At 40.2% G+C, this 17,548-nt stretch overlaps 2 protein-coding genes across 5 annotated transcripts in view; one reads left to right on the forward strand and one right to left on the reverse strand.

Annotated features, from left to right (window-relative positions):
* The window catches only part of Zscan2 (zinc finger and SCAN domain containing 2), a 28,304-nt gene extending 12,231 nt beyond the window's left edge, over positions 1–16,073 (reverse strand). For 2 of the 4 annotated variants that reach the window (XM_027920120.2, XM_071608587.1), the window contains exons 1-2: positions 15,206–15,300; positions 11,689–12,197 (exon numbers count right to left, since the gene is read on the reverse strand). In XM_027920120.2, the coding sequence (XP_027775921.1) occupies positions 11,689–12,094 (406 nt within the window). In that variant the 5' untranslated portion in view covers positions 12,095–12,197; positions 15,206–15,300. Of the gene's footprint in view, positions 1–11,688; positions 12,201–15,205; positions 15,301–15,964 lie in introns of those variants that run through there. The other 2 variants (XM_071608586.1, XM_071608585.1) reach the window with 2 other exon arrangements.
* The window catches only part of Znf774 (zinc finger protein 774), a 596,184-nt gene that overhangs the window by 545,729 nt on the left and 32,907 nt on the right, over positions 1–17,548 (forward strand).

Genomic DNA, 17,548 nt, shown 5'->3' on the forward strand with positions numbered 1-17,548 from the left:
GGATAGAGGAAGGAATAGAGTTCCAAACCAAAGGAATGAGCAATCTATTCAATGAAATAATATAGAAAATTTTCCAAACATGAAGAATGAATTGGAAACCAAATTCAAGAGGCTATAGGACACCAAATGTACAAAAATCACAACAGATCCACACTAAGGCACATTATAATGAAAATACCTAACATACAGAATAAGGAGAGAATATTAAAAGCCATGAGAGAAAGGAATCAGATTACATATAGGGGAAAACCAATTAGGATATCTGCAGATTTTTCAACCCAGACCCTGAAAGCTAGAAGATCCTGGAACAACATATATTAAGTTCTGAAAGAAAATGGATGCCAACCAATTATATTCAGCAAAATTAAGCTTTAGATTTGATGATGAAATAAAAACCTTCCATGATAAAAGTTAAAAGAATTTACAACTCAAAAGCCTGCACTATAGAATATCCTTGGCAAAATATTCATGAAGAGGGACTGAAAAACAACAATGAAAATCAGCAAAGAGAGATATTACACTAAAGGAAAAACTAATTAAAGGAGAAACCAAGTCAAGTTAAATACCAAAAATAAACAAAAATGGCTGGGAGTACAAATCATGTCTTAATAATAACCCTGAATATTAATGGCCTAAACTCACCAATTAGAAGACATAGACTGGCAGATTGGATTAAAAAATAGACCCAATAATATGCTGCCTCCAAGAGATTCATCTCATAGGAAAAGACATCCACAGACTGAAGGTGAAAGGATGGGAAAAATCATACCACTCACATGGACTGCAGAAGCAAGCAGGGGTTTCCAACCTCATATCAAATAAAGTAGACTTCAAGCCAAAGTTAATCAAAAAGGATAAAGAAAGAGATTTCATACTGCTTAAGGGAACCATTCATTAACAAGACATAACAATAATAAATTTATATGCCCCAAACAATGGAGCATTGATGTCTATATTCATCAAACAAACTCTTCTCAGGTTCAAGAGTCAAATAGGCCACAACACAATAATTCTGGGTGACTTTAACACACCTCTTTCACCACTGGATAGATTGTCCAAATAAAAGCTGAACAAAGAAAGTACTGAACTCAATAATACAATCAATAACTTAAGACTTAACTGACGTATATAGAATATTACATCCTTCAATGAATGAATACACTTTCTTCTCAGTAGCACATGGATCCTTCTCTAAAATAGACCATATATTATGCCACAAAGCAACCTTAGCAAATATAAAAAAGTAGAGATACTACTACTCTGCATTCTATCAGATCATAATGGAATATAATTAGAAATCAATGATAAAATAAAAAATCAAAGTTATTCCAATACCTGGAGACTAAATAATATGCTACTAAATGAACAATGGATTGCAAAAGACATTAAAGAGGAGATTTAAAAATTCTTAAAGGTGAATGAGAACACAGATACAACATTGAAATCTCTGGGACACTATGAAGGCAGTGCTAAGAGAAAAGTTCATTGCATGGAGTCCATTCCTTAAAAGAAGAAAAAGCCAACAAATAAATGACTTAACATTACATCTCAAAGCCCTAGAAAAAAGAAAAATCAACATCAAAAGCAGTAGAAGACAGGAAATAATTAAAATCAAGCTGAAATAAATGAAATTGAAACAAAAGAAACAATTGAAAAAATTGACTAAACAAAAAGTTGGTTCTTTGAAAAAATAAATAAAATTGACAAAGCTTAGCCATGCTAATGAAGAGAAAGAGAGAGAAAACTCAAATTACTAACATATGTGATGAAAAAGGAAATATGACAACAGACACTACAGAAATACAGAAGATAATTAGAAATTATTTTGAAAACTTGTACTCCAATAAAATAGAAAATATCAAAGGCATTGACAAATTTCTAGAGTCATATGATATGCCCAAATTGAATCAGGATGATATACACAATTTAAACAGATCAATTTCAAGTGATGAAATAGAAGATGCTATCAGAAGCCTACCAACTAAGAAAAGCCCAGGACCAGATGGATAAACAGCCGAGTTCTACAAGACCTTTAAAGAAAAACTAGTACCAATACTCTTCAATTTATTTCAGGAAACAGACAAAGACGGAGCACTTCCAAACTCATTCTATGAAGCCAATATCACCCTGATTCCAAAACCAGGCAAAGACACATCAAAGAAAGAAAATTTCAAAAAAGAAAGAAAGAAAGAAAAAAGAAAACTTTAGAAAAATAAGAGACCCAGAATAGCTAAAGCAATCCTTAGCAAGAAGACTGAAGCAGGTGGGATCACTATACCAGACCTTAAACTATACTACAGAGCAATAGTAACAAAAACAGCATGGTATTGGCACCAAAACAGACTAATAGACCAATGGTACAGAACAGAGGACACAGAGACTAACGCACATAATTATAGTTATCTTGTATTAGACAAAGGTGCCAAAAACATACACTGGAGAAAAGACAGCTTCTTCAACAAATGGTGCTGGGAAAACTGGAAATCCATGTGCAACAAAATGAAATTAAACCCCTATCTCTCACCATGCACAAAACTCAACTCAAAGTGAATCAAGGACCTAGGAATTAAACCAGAGGTCCTGCATCTAATAGAAGAAAAAGTGGGCCCAAATCTCCATCGTATCGGATTAGTCCCCTACTTCCTTAATAAGACTCCTATAGCGCAAGAATTAATAAATGGGATGCATTCAAACTAAAAAGCTTCTTCTCAGCAAAAGAAACAATCAATGAGGTGAATAAAGAGCCTAAGCTTGGGAGCAAATTTTTACCATGTGCACATCAGATAGAGCACTAATCTCTAGGGTGTACAAAGAACTCAAAAGCTAAACACCAGGGAATGGGGTTGTGGTTCAGTGGTAGTGCACTTGCCTAGCATGCGTGAGGCACTGAGTTCGATTCTCAGCACCACATACAAATAAATAAAATAAAGGTCCATCAACAAATAAAAAATATATTTTTAAAAAAAGATAAATACAAAAAAACCCACAAATAACCCAATCAATAAATGGGCCAAGGAACTGAACAGACACTTCTCAGAAGGTGATATACAATCAATCAACAAATATATGAAAAAATGTTCAACATCTCTAGCAACTAGAGAAATGCAAATCAAAACTACTCTAAGATTTCATCTCACTCCAGTCAGAATGGCAGCTATTAAGAATACAAACAACAATAAGTGTTGGCGAGGATGTGGGGAAAAGGCACACTCACACATTGCTGGTGAGATTGCAAAATGGTGCAGCCAATGTGTAAAGCAGTATGGAGATTCCTTGGAAATTTTGGAATGAAACCATCTTTTGACCCACCTATCCCACTCCTTGGTCTATACCTAAAGAACTAAAAACAGCATAATACAGGGACACAGCCACATCAATGTTTATTGCAGCACAATTCACAATAGTTAAACTGTGGAACCAACCTAGATGCCCTTCAGTAGATGAATGGATAAAGAAAATGTTTGTGTGTGTGTGTGTGTGTGTGTATATATACACACACACACACACACAATGGAATATTACTCAGCAATAAAAGAGAATAAAATCATGGCATTTGCAGGTAAATGGATGGAGCTGGAGAATACAATGCTTAAGTGAAGTTAGCCAATCCCAAAAATCCAAATGCCAAATGTTTTCTCTACTCTAAGGAGGCTCATTCATAGTGGGGTTGGAAGGGGGAGCGTGGGTAGATTAGATAAACTCTAGATAGGGCAAAGAGGAGGGGAGAGGCCAAGGGAGTAAAAAAGATGGTGGAATGAGATGACATCATTACCCTAAGTACACGTATGAAGACACGAATGGTGTGAATATACTTTGTATACAACCAGAGATATGAAAAGTTGTGTTCTATATATGTAATATGAATTGTAATGTATTCTGCTGTCATATATTATAACAAATTAAAATAAAAAATTTAAAAAAGAGACAAATACCTTTACAGCCTTCCAATACTGCCCATTACCTTTCTTGCGAAGAAAAATAAATATGTATGTGTGTGTGTGTGTGTGTGTGTGTGTGTGTGTGTGTGTCATGAAGGAGCATTCTGCTGGGGCAGCAAGCTGTAACCACTGAACACCAAATGATGCTCAGGATAGCCGGGAGGTCAGCTGTGACTCTTTGGCTCAACTATTGGACAAGAGAAGGTTTCAAGTTGACGACCTCCATTCCTCTCTAGTCTAGGATAGGCTTCTCAAACTTAAAAGTCCTTAACAATTATCTGAAGATCTTGTTAAATGCAGATCTACTTCATGGGGCTGAGGTGAGATTGATTACATTTATAGCAAGCTCCCAGGTGATGTTAATGGTGTTGGTCCTAGGAATGCTCTTTGAGTTAAAAAGCTCTATAAAAGTGGTTTTTAAATTCTGCTGCATAATAGAGTCACTGGAGAACTCTCGAAAATCCCTTGCTTGGGGTTGAGAGTTTAGCTCAGGGGCAGAGTGTTTTCCTAGGATGCACAAGGCCCTGATGTGGCCCTCAGTCCTGGGTGGGAAAAAAATCCCCTTGCCTTTTAGAGATAGGATTGTTGCTCAGTGGTAGAGCATTTGCTTAGCATGTGGAAGGCCCTAGGCTCAATCTCCAGAGCGTGTGACATGGGTGCCCAGACTTACAGACACACATCCCTTGCCTGGGCCATAACCTATGTCCAATTAAACCAGAAAATCAGAATCTCAGAGAAAGAGTCCTACATGATTCCCATCCTCCCCACCCACCCTGCCACAAGATGGTTTATTCTATCTTACAGAACATTGCTTATGAGTACCATATTACCACTTTAGGTTATCATTAACAAAGGCTGCTAATGACCATTGTTATCAAGTTAGATAAAAGATGCCTGGTAAGCCAGGCAAATTATTACAACACAGTACTTTGTTTTGAAATATAGGTCATCTTTCATCACACACAAGGAGGGTAACCCAATCCAAGGAGAACACAGACACCTGATTTCTGAAGAATGGAAAAGCAAAGAGGCTCCCAAAATGCATCCCTAGAAACATGGGGTTAAATCATACAAGCAAGAGGAATGTTCATGGAGCCTATGCCACAGAATCTTAGACTGACAGTAATAGAATGATGTGAATTTCCTGAGCCTCTGCCAGTAATGTCTTCCATGTGGAAGGCTCTATTATAATGTGTACACTATACACATTATAATAATCACCACAAAATAATTATGAGGATAACAATGATAGCTTACATTTGTATAATTCACAAGACACAGCACCTGCTTTCTTATTTAATCCTTTGTTGGCTCCTTCATTTGGAGATCTGCACAGCTACAGGCCTAAACCATGGCTGTCAAGGGAACTTTTCTTCACTCCATTCCAGGCTGCCATTCCTCCCATAGAAGGTCAGTCTTCCATTGATAGTACTGGAAATTGGCTCATGGTCTCTATGTTTCCCTGAATGTTTACTGGGTCTGTCTTTTTTTTAATATTTTTTTTAGCTGTAGATGGTCACAGTACCTTTATTTTATTTGTTTTTTTATGTGGGGGATTGAACCCAGTGCCTCACACATACTAGGCAAGCGCTCTACCACTGAGCCACAGCCCCGCCCCATACTGGGTCTGTCTTTAATGTGGGATTCTCCTGGCAGCTAAGAAGGTGTAAACATTCAGGGAAACATAGAGACCATGATCCAGGCTCCAGTACTATCAATGGAAGACAAACCTTCTATGGGAGAAATGGCAACCTGGACTGGAGTGAAGGAAAGTACCCTCGACGGCCATGGGCAGATCTCCAAATGAAGGAGCCAACAAAGGATTCTTCCTAGGAATTTATCGATTTTGAGACCCCAAATTTCACCTTTGCTCCCCCCTCTGATGGCAGCAGTATATTTTTGGTAATGGGCTTCCATAATATCAAATGTTCTGCTAAGAGAGTATCATTTCCCCTTCCACTCTGATGATGCAAATAAGCTGGATGTAGTGGTGCACACTGTAATCCCAGTGACTCTAAAGGCTGAGTGAGGAAGGAGAATTGCAAATTCTTTGAGGCCAGCCTCAGCATCTTAGTGAGATTCAGTCTCAAAATTAAAAAATAGAAATGGCTGGGGATGTGGCTCATGGTGGAGAGCTCTTGGGTTCAATCTCCAGTATAAATAAATAAATAAATAATCATAATGATGCAAAAACCCTGATGTCTGGGGCAATTTGAGAGATGCCACTGTTGCATGAATTCACTGATCTCCTGGTCCCTGAGGGTGTTTTTCTGCTACCTCATATAAAAAAGTTGAATAAAATTGGGTACAGCAATTAGCAGTGCAGAAGCACACCTTTTTTTTTAAATTTTTTTTTTTAGTTGGAGATGGACACACAATATCTTTATTTATTTGTATGTGGTGCTAAGGATCGAACCCAATGCCTTACACATGCCAGGCAAGTGCGCTACTGCTGAGCTACAACCCGAGCCCCAGAAGCACACCAATAACAACAACTTGGGTGGCTGAGACAGGAAGATCACAAGGTCAAGGGCAGCCTCAGCAACTTAGGGAGACCCTGTCTCAAAATTAATAAGTAGAAAAGACTGGGGATGTAGCTCAGTGGTTGAGTGCCCTTAGGTTCAATTCCCAGCACCAAAGAAAAAAAGAAAAAAAAAGCAGTTCAGAGACAAACTGTCTCAATTCTATAAATTTCTGGGACCCAAAATCAGGAAATACAATTTGATAAATGATTCCTTGCCCCAGGCTTACAGGTATGAATGGTATGGGTTAGCTGCTAATTTATTAAAATGTGAGGCTGGTTTTGATGATTTACAAAGACAAATATTTAAAATTCAGAATTGTCCTAGAAAATCTGGGTTGTCATTTCCCATATCACTCTGAAGTATTCTGGTTTTTGCAACAGTTAACCTGTAACCAAAAAATAGAGTTACTAAGACTTTTTATAAGTGGTCTTTTAACTGACCTCCAGCAGACTGAAAACACAGCAGGCAGACATGAATGATGTGGTCAGCTAGTCTAAACCCAAAGGCTAAGTCACTGGAAAAATAATCTCCACAGGAGCAGTGATGTTCTCCTGAGGCTTGCCAGTGAAGTTCTTAAGTTTTTCTTTTCTTTTTTCCAGTGCTGGAAATCAAACCTAGAGCCTTGGGTTACTAGGCAAGTACTCTATCACTGAGCTATACCCCCAACCCCAGAGAGCTTCAGGCAAATGTCCTCCCCTACCAGTGTGGATTCACCATAATCTAGGTTTCCAAATTCAAAAATTGCCTATTCAAATAAATGCTGTCCAACTCAAACACAATGCCTGCAGTCAGAATAGATAACAACAGATGAAAGGACTACCTATTGGTTTATATTTAGGTCAGGTAAAAATGATTTTCATGAGCCTTTGCAGTTTGAGAAGTGGGAATAGCACACACCTTCATACTCAGAAATATCCTATTTAAAAAAAAACATATTAACACAAATGATAACATTCATTGGGTTGATTGAATATAAACAAATGATTAAATATAGCTTTTATTCTTAAATGAAAACCCTGAAGGCTAAGAGTAAGTGCTCCTTTACAGGACTAAGCTGCCTGATTTATCTACTGGCCTGAGTATTTCCCTAGGTCTAAACTGAAGTCTATTTACTCCCTTTTGCAGATTCAGAAGTATCCCTGGTTATATGTTGCTGAATTTGAGATTGACCCCATTTTGCTTTAAAATAAAAGCTTAGCCTGGATTTCTTGAGAAAAAGCAGATGTCAGGCTCCTTGTTTCCACCAATGAAGCTAGAATGAGGTAGCTGTCTGTCTGCCTCTTTCATGGGCTGAGCAGATGAACCTCTCCCAACTTCCAGTGGGGGAGGATTCAGTTATTCATCCCAAGAATACATACAGAATTCCCATTATGTGTGGGGCACTGTTAGAGAGGACAAGAGAGAAGAAAAGGAGGAAAAGGAGGAGGCAGAAAAGCAGATTCTTTGCTTTCCATGATTTTGCAGGTTCCTAGAAGAAATGAGTATTCACATAGAAAATGTGAATAGAAAATAGAAAACAAGATGGACAATAATAAAAGCCAAAAGAGAAGAAGAATCCAATTCCTGGGAGATATGATTAAAGACACTTCCATGTGTGTGCAACTGGGGACGGGAGAGAAAAGGAATTAGGGATGACTTTATGGAGAGGGTCTCCAAGAGTGAGTATTCAGGATTGGGGAATACAGCTCAGTGGTAAAGCACTTACCTAGCATTCTCAGTCCATGAGTTTGATCCCTAGTGTCACAAATAAATAAATAAATAAATAAATTCAAAGGACACCAGGATTTCACCCTATAGAGATGGGACAAAGACATTCCAAACAAAAATTCAGGAGCAAAAGTCAATGCTAGAAAGTACACGCTATGTTCAAGAAACAGCAAGATCTTATCTGAATGGAACAAGGGCTACAGCAAAGGGATCAGGGAAGGAACCAGGCTGCAGAGGACTGGGCCAGGTCACATAGAGCCATGGGTTCTACACAAAACAAGGAGGTCATGCTTGATTTGGTAAACACTGGTGAACTCATGAAGATTTTTTTAACAGATCACCCCAGCAGGAGTGGAAGAGCTGCAGTGAAAGGGAAAAAGAATGAAGGCAAGTTCAGTTTGGACTGAACTTAGTTTTGCAGGCTGCTGCAAAAATTCAGGTAAGAAATCCTAAGAGCCTGAATTAGGACTGGGTATGAGATTAAAATGTCCTTGAGAAACATTCAAAAATAGAGATGACCTTTACCATGTAAACTAGTACTACAAGTCTGATCTTGATTGAAATTAAAAGACTTTAAATGTGAGCATCTGGAAGTGCCTATTAGTCAAACATTAAGCCACCACCATCTAACCAGGCCTTGAAATGTCCTGTGCTGGGTAAATATGTCCAAAGATCCTGAGCTGGACAAACAAAATAGAGGTCAAGTGATCCTATGCTGAGTGAATGTTTGAGCTGGGATGAAATAAAGTACAGATATTCCTGTAAACAACTATGAGAAAAGTGGGCAGAATTTGTTAAATAAATGAAAGGCCAACAAAGACAATCTCAAAGTCAGAAATCAGAGGACAAACCCACTCCTCTGCGGGGAGAGGGGTCCCCATTTCAGATGTCCAGTAAAAGAAGAAAGGCACCAAAGACCCTACAATGAGCCAGGGGCTGAGGGTTGTAATCACTTCTGCTCTGTGATCTCCCCAACTAAATAACCAACACAGAAGTTTCTCCTCAGCACTCAGTCTCTCTATAGTATCTGCTGGAGATCTTGAAGTTCATTACAAACTTGTCCCATCCATCAAGAAGCAAGTAACAAAACTCAGAAACAGAATGAGAGGATTTTCTTTCCTTTTTGGGGAAGTACTAGGGATTGGACCCAGAGTGCTCCACCACTGAGCTACCTCCCCAACCCTTTTGTTGTTTATTTTGAGATAGGGTCTCTTTAAGTTGCCAAGGCTGGCCTTGAACTCCTTCTCCTCAGCCTCTGAGTCACTGGAATACCTTCTTAAAAAAATAATAAAATTCTAAGTTATTGGGCTGAGGATGTAGCTCAGTGGAAAAGTGTTTGGCTAGTATGTTCAAGGGCCTGGCTTCTATTCCCAACACTACAAAAAGAAAACAAAGTTACTTTTCTGGGCCAAAGAAAATCCAGTACTTACTTCAAATAAAATCCAGGACCTACCAAACTCATGTGGAAGCAAACACTCCTGAGTTAATCCAGCTCCACTACTTAATAACGATGACCTTGCTGAGCTTCCATTTCCTATCCACCCAACTCACAAGAATTCTTAGTGAAATGGGCACATGTAAGGTGTCTGGTGCAGTACTGGGTCACATCTGGCCTTCATTGTCAGTCCCTTTCACCAGAAGATGACTTTAATTATATCACTTGATCCCAGGAGATTGTCAGAACCTTTGCCTCAAACCACCACTCCTTTCCCTCCCAGCCAGTCTTCTAAATCCTCCAGACTAGATGCTATTGAGTTAGTCCCTTGTCTTCCTATTCTGCATCCCCTCCTTCCAACACCCCACTAAAAACTGTCACTATCAGATATGTGATGAAATGCTTAAGAATATGCACCACGTTCTCAGGCACATAAATTTGAATCCTGGTTCTACCTCAGACTAGCTGCTGATCTTAAAGCAGTCACCTGACCTCTCTGGTGATAATAACCCTGCTTATCTCCCAAGGTGGTGAAATTTATAAGAGTTCTGCCTATTAGATGTTAAGCACACTGCCTAGCCTACAAAAAGAACTCAATAAATGCCAGTGATTGCTACTATTATTCCATTAGTTCTTTTTCCGACGTGTCCAATCTCCACTTCCTTTATTATTCATATCTTAGCCTGACCCTCATCGTTGTATACCTTATAACTAGCTAACTTCCTGGCTGCTCTCTATCTCTAACCTCTTCCCACTCTTTGTGTTTTTATGTGTGTGTGCGTGCGTGCATGTGTGTGTTACTAGGGATTGAGCCCATAGTTGTGCTATCACTGAGCTACATCCCCAACCCTTTTTATTTTTTATTTTGAGATAGGGTCTCACTAATTTGTTGAGGCTGCCATTGAACCTACATTCCTCCTGCCTCAGCCTCCCAAGTAGCTGGGAGGAGCTAGGAGTACCGGTATACACTACCTTGCCCAGCTAGGCTCTCCCTACTCTAATCAAACCTATATCCTGGTTGCCAAACTCAGCTTCCTCCTATGGCCACTGGTTCAAGAACTTGCTGAGGCCAACTACTTCAGTCCAAATCTCCATCTACCCTTCCCCCAAATCCTTACCACTTCCTAAAAACACATTTTCCACTTCCATCAGCCGGGCCTTCTCACTGTCGTCTGAAGGAAGACACTATGCTGGTTCCCTCTCTTTAAAGCCTTGGCTTAAGACCACCCTTCTCAGTTGCCACAGCCTCCTCCCTGCCCTATGACTTTCCAAATACTACTTCATCCTGCAACCTTCCCTCACTTTTCATGTCATCTGTAAAGATTTCTCTGACCTAAGCTCTCCCCTCTCCTCTCCACACTCTTAACCCCTGAAGTTCTGGTCAATGCAAAAGCAGTTATATTCCCTGGGCCCTGAAATTGTCTTAATGGCACAGGTAGACCTGGAGTAAATATTTGGTGATCATGTCCTGTCAAGTGAAGGCCAAATGGAGAAACAGTAGTTGAATGGCATGTTAGGATTTTGGAAATTACTAGCAACACAGGAAACAAACAGTAACTATTATAAAGAGTTCAAATTTGGAATGATTCTTAAAAGAGTCCAGGATGACTTTATACCACAGAAAGTCCTTTGGTATTAGCTGGTTTACTTGTCTTTTATCTTGGATTCATAAAAATAATCACTTTGAAAAAATTAGATTATTCTTTTCTAATTGTTGGAACTACCTGAATATTTGTTATATAACCTAGTAAAGATGCCAAGCAAAGGATTATATGTCAACTCCTCTCCCCATTACCTCTATCCACTTCCCAACCACTCCAAATAAACATGTAAGTAAAAAAAATGGCTTTACTGTGCAAATGTAACTCCAGGAATGGTCTGTTAAGCCCCTCCTGTACTGAAATTTTGTAGCTACCACTGCACCCAATGATGGCATTAAAAGGATAATGAACACCCTGTCTGCCATGGACACAGAGCAGAAGGAGGGCACCATCCTGTATATCAACTACTCCTCCACAAACATCACATTTCTCCACCTAGGAATGGTGCTTTCACCCTCTCCTTATGAGGTTCTGCATCTTACCACTGTCCCGAAGGGTCTGAGTCAAGTCTTCCACAAGAGCCACTGCCTCTTCACTATTTTCAGGTCGATGCTCTTGCAGCCAGGCCTGAATTTCCTTTGGAAGCACAGTCAACATCTGCTCCTTGGTATGTACCTCTGGCCTTAGCCAGCGTCGACAGAGTTCTCGGAGGCGACCAAGTGCACCCTGTGGTCCCCCAGCTATTGCCTCATCCTGAGGGATGCCCTTGCCAGCATTCTGGGAAAAAGGCTCAGACTCAGGGCCATCCTCCTGCAGTACAGCTTCCTGCACCCAGGAGTCATCCTCCAGGATCATAGTGGTGACCTCCTCCTCCTGATTGTCTTCCTCTTGCGGCACCTGGACCAAAGGACTGAGAGGAGTGGTCACTGTTGGCATGTCTGCAGCCATTATCCACCTTCTAGGGTGATCACTCAGGCTTTTAAGCCTTGAACGTCAATCTTCTCTAGCCACACTTCTCTGAGAAGACACCTCCCTCCTTCAACAAAAAGACCTGCTGAGACATAAGACAGAGAACCAGAATCAGTAAGTGTCCTAAAGCAATCTAACTCATAGCAGCCCAGGTCAGGCCACCAACTGATTCTTACTGCCCTAAACCAAAAGAAGTTCCTGGCCCTCTTAAAAGAAGAATTCCTTATTCTTGAAAATATATTTCTCTATGGTAAGAAGTAAAGAAGTATCACCAGCACAAAATATACAACACTGTTCTTTCAAAACCAAAGTATCAGAAATGCAATGTTCTAAAAAAAAAAAAAAAAAAAGGACTGACTTTTCCTGCCCATCAGTTCAGACTTGCTGCAGAGTAAGTGACCTTGACCTGACCAACATACAAATTAGTCACTTGATCTCAGTGACCACCTAATAAATATAGATAATAACATTCATCCTTCTTATGGGGACATCTTAAGGATTAGCAATGGATCAGATGCTGAGGCTCTTTTAATTTAACTGAAAGGAAGGCAATATCTCAAGTATCATTACCATGTATTTTTTTTTAGAGAGAGAGAATTTTTTAATATTTATTTTTTAGTTTTTGGTGGACACAACATCTTTATTTTTATGTGGTGCTGAGGATCGAACCCAGCGCCCCGTGCATGCCAGGTGAGCACATTAGCACTTGAGCCACATCCCCAGCCCTCATTACCATATTTTAAAGTACATTAGTCCCTCAGATTCCTCAGAGGACTAGTTCCAGGAACCCCTGCAGATACCAAAATCTGAATGTTCAAGTCCCTTACATAAAATGGTATAGAATCTGCATATAATTTGTGCACGTCTTCCTGTATACCTTTAAATCGTCTCCAGATTACACATAATACCCAATACAATGTAAATGCTCTGCAAATAGTTGTTATCTGTACTGAAATGTTGATAAGAAAAAAATCTACACATGTCCAATACAGAGGTTTTTTTTAAAGTATTTTTGATCTTGAGGATACAGAGGGCCCACTGAAATTTTAAAGATGTTCACATTCAGTCAAGCATGGTGGTGCAGACTTGTAATCATAGTTATTTACAGGCTGAAGTAGGAGGATCACAAGTTTGAGCCCAGTGAGCCTTTCTCAAAATAAAATTTAAAAGGAGCTGGGCATGTACTTCAGTAGTAGAGAAGCTTGCCTGGTATTCATGAGCCTCGGGGTTCAATTCCCTGTCCAGGGAGGGGGAAAAATGTTCATACTCTCCATCCAGTCCTGGCCCTTCATGAATTTAATTTTAAAATAACATTTTTATATGTATGAAGATTTGAAGTTGGTGTCAACATACCTTATATACAAACAGAAATATGAAAAATTGTGGCATATATGTGTATTAAGAATTGTAATGCAGGGGCTGGGATTGTGGCTCAGCGGTAGAGCACTTACCTAGCATGTGCGAGGCCCTGGGTTAAATCCTCAGCACCACATGAAAATAAATAAATAAAATAAAAGGTATTGTGTCCAACTACAACTAAAAAATAAATATTTAAAAAAAAGAATTGTAATGCAAAAAAAAGAGTAGGTGTATAATGGCATAATTTGGCGTGAACATACTTTATATACAGAGTTACGAAAACTTGTCCTGTAAATGGGTAATAATGAGTGTGATGCATTCCACTATTGTCATATATGTAATAAATAAATAAATAAATAATTTTTTAAAAATAACATCTTTGCAAAAAGAAATTTATTTGCAAGGATACACAACCATGGCATTGTTTCTAATTGCAAAAAGTTGATAACCTTTAAACTCTAGCAGTAGGAGTGCTGGGCATAGTGGTAAAAGCCACTTGGAAGGATGAGGTAGGATTGTGAGTTAGAGGCCAGCGTGGGTAACTTAGTGAGACAGTGTCTCAAAATTAAATAAAAAGAGCAGGGGAACGTAGCTCAGGGATAGAGTGGCCTGGGTTCAATCCCCAGCATCCAGCTGGTGAGGAATCCAGCAGCAGGGAAATGGTTAAAAATCAATAGCACCTCTATACAGTAAAATATATTAAAAGGTATTCTAGGAGTAACTCAGTGGTAAAGCACTTGTCTTGCATGTGCAAGACTCTGGGTTCAATCCCTAGCATCACATAAATAAATAAATAAATAAATAAATACATGCATACATACATACATCTAACATGATAATAGGTGGTATTGTCTGGGAAGGGGCTCAACGGAAATTAAGCCAAAAGGCTTCACACAAGTAGGCAAGCACTCTACCAATGAGTTACATCACCAGCCCAATATTTTTAAAATTACACTGACAAAGATTATTAATCATTAATTATTTCAGATAATTCTCCTGATATGAAAATAACGTATAAAAAGAAAACCAGAAAGGTAAAACACCATAGACAGTAAGAACCCACTTCCCTTTAAAAATAAACACACACTAGAAAAAGGAGGACCTGGTCAGCAACTCTAGAAAATACTGAGAAAACTAGAATTACAAAGAACTAAATGAAATATTTTAAAAGCAATAAAAAACATTTTCAAAAAGCATTACATCATAAAGACTCAAATAACACTCCCTGGAATTATTAAAGAAAATAATAAAAAGAAAACCTAAAAACAATAGCAACAACAAAAAGAAAAGCTAGTGGGAAAACCGAAGCTCTCAACGTGTATTTACCCAAATGACTAGATGAAATGCAAATATAACAGAACTCTTAATTGGGAACCGGGTACAATGCGCAGAGACCCCCAATTCGCCGTCTAAGCCAAGACAAGACACGCCCCCTCTGAACCTCAGTTTCCCCACTTGTACAATGAGGAGGCTGCGCAGGACGTGGTCAAACATCCCTTCTCAGTTCAAAATCCTGCGCTTCCCGCTTGGATGTGAAAGGAGCTCTGCCGGGGAGAAAGACCCGGTCCGTTCACAGAGCCGGGCGCGTAACTCCAAGCGCCCGGCAGCGGGCACGAACAGGGCACCCACGCCCCTCCCCCAGCAGGCTGCCGCAGCTGGCTGCAGGCCCGTTATCCTCGCCGCGGGCTGTTCCCCGGTCCACGCGGCTTCAGGCCTGCCTCTCCAGCTCACCTCCCCAGAGTCCAGGTCCAGCTCAGGCGGCCGCTTCTCGCGCAAAAGCGCCCCCGGGCTCGCCCGGCCCCTCTGAATTCACCTCAGCTCAAGCCCGTGGGGCACAGAGAACAATGGACGGGAGAGGCCCGCCCTCTGCCATGTTCATTGGCTGTACAGGATGGCCCCTGGGAACTCTGCTCTCCTACTGGAGGAGACAGTGCTCAGTCTACCAGCGGGAGGGAGACTGGGCCCGAGGCATTATGGGAGATGTAGTGCATCCGGAGACAACCAAATCGCCCTCCGGGAGCGAGTTAGGGGTAGATAGCCTAGACGGTGCCCAAGGGCAATAGAGAAAAATCCGCGGACTGGTTGTCGGTACCCCAGTGTGCCAAGGCTGTACCCTGAGACACATTATTTCACTTCTCTAAGTCCTCCCTGTATTTGTCTATAAAAAGTTAAAGTTGGATGGGGGAAAAGTCCTTTTCAGCAGAGAACTGTATGGCAAGTGATGTTGGCACCCCAGACAGGCGAGTACAGACTCTGAACAGGAAAGGGATCCGTGCAGGAAAAGGACTCAACGCTCACCCTGGCTCTTCTCCCCGCAACTTGCAACTCTGCACATGCACCCAGCTTTCGCACACCCCTTTGTTGTCACACGTGGTGATTCTACGTCGGGGGAAAGCCCCGCCCCGCCTTCACTGCCTCCTATCTTTCGGATCCTCCTTGAAGCTTGCCCCATCATCACCTACCTAGTCTGAGATACCTTCCCAAGAATACCTGTTTGACAGCTCCGTTTCGTTCTTACAGAATTGCTTGTTAATTTCAGCAGTGGGTGTGTAGGAGTAAGAGTTTGACTTCTGTCTTGGTATTCCCATGGTTGGTGCTGCTGAAGAAATAATTGCCCCAACACTACATAAAAACAGTGGAAATACTTCCCGGAAACCCAAGTGGGAATCTAAGAAAGGAGAGAAACACACTCTTAATGGTCTGTGATAGAATAATTGTATGTGTTTGTACAGAGTAATTACTGGAGGCACACACAATCAAATGCTGCATTTATGTATGTTTGTTTTGAGGTATTGTGATTTGAACCCCAGGCTTGTGCATGCTAGACTCGCACTCTACCACTGAGCTATATCCCTGAACCTATTAACTTTATTTTGAGACAGAATCTCCTTAAATTGCCCAGGTTGACTTCGAACTTGTGATTATCCTGCCTCAGTCTCCTGAGTAACTGAGATTTCAGGCATTTTTCCACCATGTTCAGCTTGATTTTAAATTTTGTTTATTTAAGAGTGTTTCATTTCTTACTAGTGACTTTAATCTCATTTTCTGTGAATTGATTACATCCTTTTCCACTTTTTAAATCAAGTTTATTTGTAAAAGTTCTTTGTATATTAAGAAAAGTATTCCTTTGCTGCAGAAGTTGCTGCTATTTTTCTCAGGTTGCTGTTTACTTTCTGGTGTTTATTAAATTTAGAAATTTGAATTTTTCACCAGACATAGTTGTGCATGTATGCCTGTAATCCCAGCTACTCAGGAGGCTGAGGCAGGAGGATCGCAAGTTTATGGCCAGCTTCAGCAATTTAACAAGGCCTGTCTCAAAAGTTAAAGGGGGGGCAAAGCATCCCCAGAACAGAAGAAAAAGAAGGAGGTCGAGGAGAAAGAAAGAAAGAGAGAGAGAGGGGGGGGAGGGGAAGGAAGGAAGAAAGGAACTCAAAAAGAAAAAAATATATTTTTTAAATTTTTCATGTGGTCAAATTTGTTAATCTTGGTGTGTTTTTTTTTATAGATTCTGAGTTTTGTGTTAGTCCTCTGCCCCACTCCAAAGATCATTTGAAATTCACATGTTTTTCACTAATTAACCTTCTTAATTAATTCAAATACAAAGATGCAAAGTAACATTCAGCTTTGCCATTGGGTGACTGGATTGAATCCTGCCACCAATAGCTACACTCTAGTAGCATCTTAATTTATTAGCTCAAACTGATACAAGCAAACAGCACCACCTCCAGGCCACACTGAGAAGTCTACACTAAGGTTTCTGGAAGCAAATTCCTGGCCAACATTTATTCAAGTTGTCAGCATTCCTAGGAGATCTGAAAAATGATCAGGGATGATGACTTTGGGGGAAGACCTTGAATTAACAAAGATTTGTATCTCCACTTTCTATCCTTAAGAGCAATGAACTTCACGCAAAAGGCAAACGATTTGAGGGGATAGGGAGATGCACAGCTGAAAATTTCCAGCAGCCCAAGTCCATTTATCTCTGCTCCCATCCCAAGTCAACCATTGGCCATAAGAACAGGCACTAACTCACCACAGGAGAGTCCTAAAGCCAGATGTCTCTGCTCTGGGCCT

This window comes from Marmota flaviventris, chromosome 2 (genome assembly GCF_047511675.1).
Source record: "Marmota flaviventris isolate mMarFla1 chromosome 2, mMarFla1.hap1, whole genome shotgun sequence".
NCBI lineage: Eukaryota > Metazoa > Chordata > Mammalia > Rodentia > Sciuridae > Marmota > Marmota flaviventris.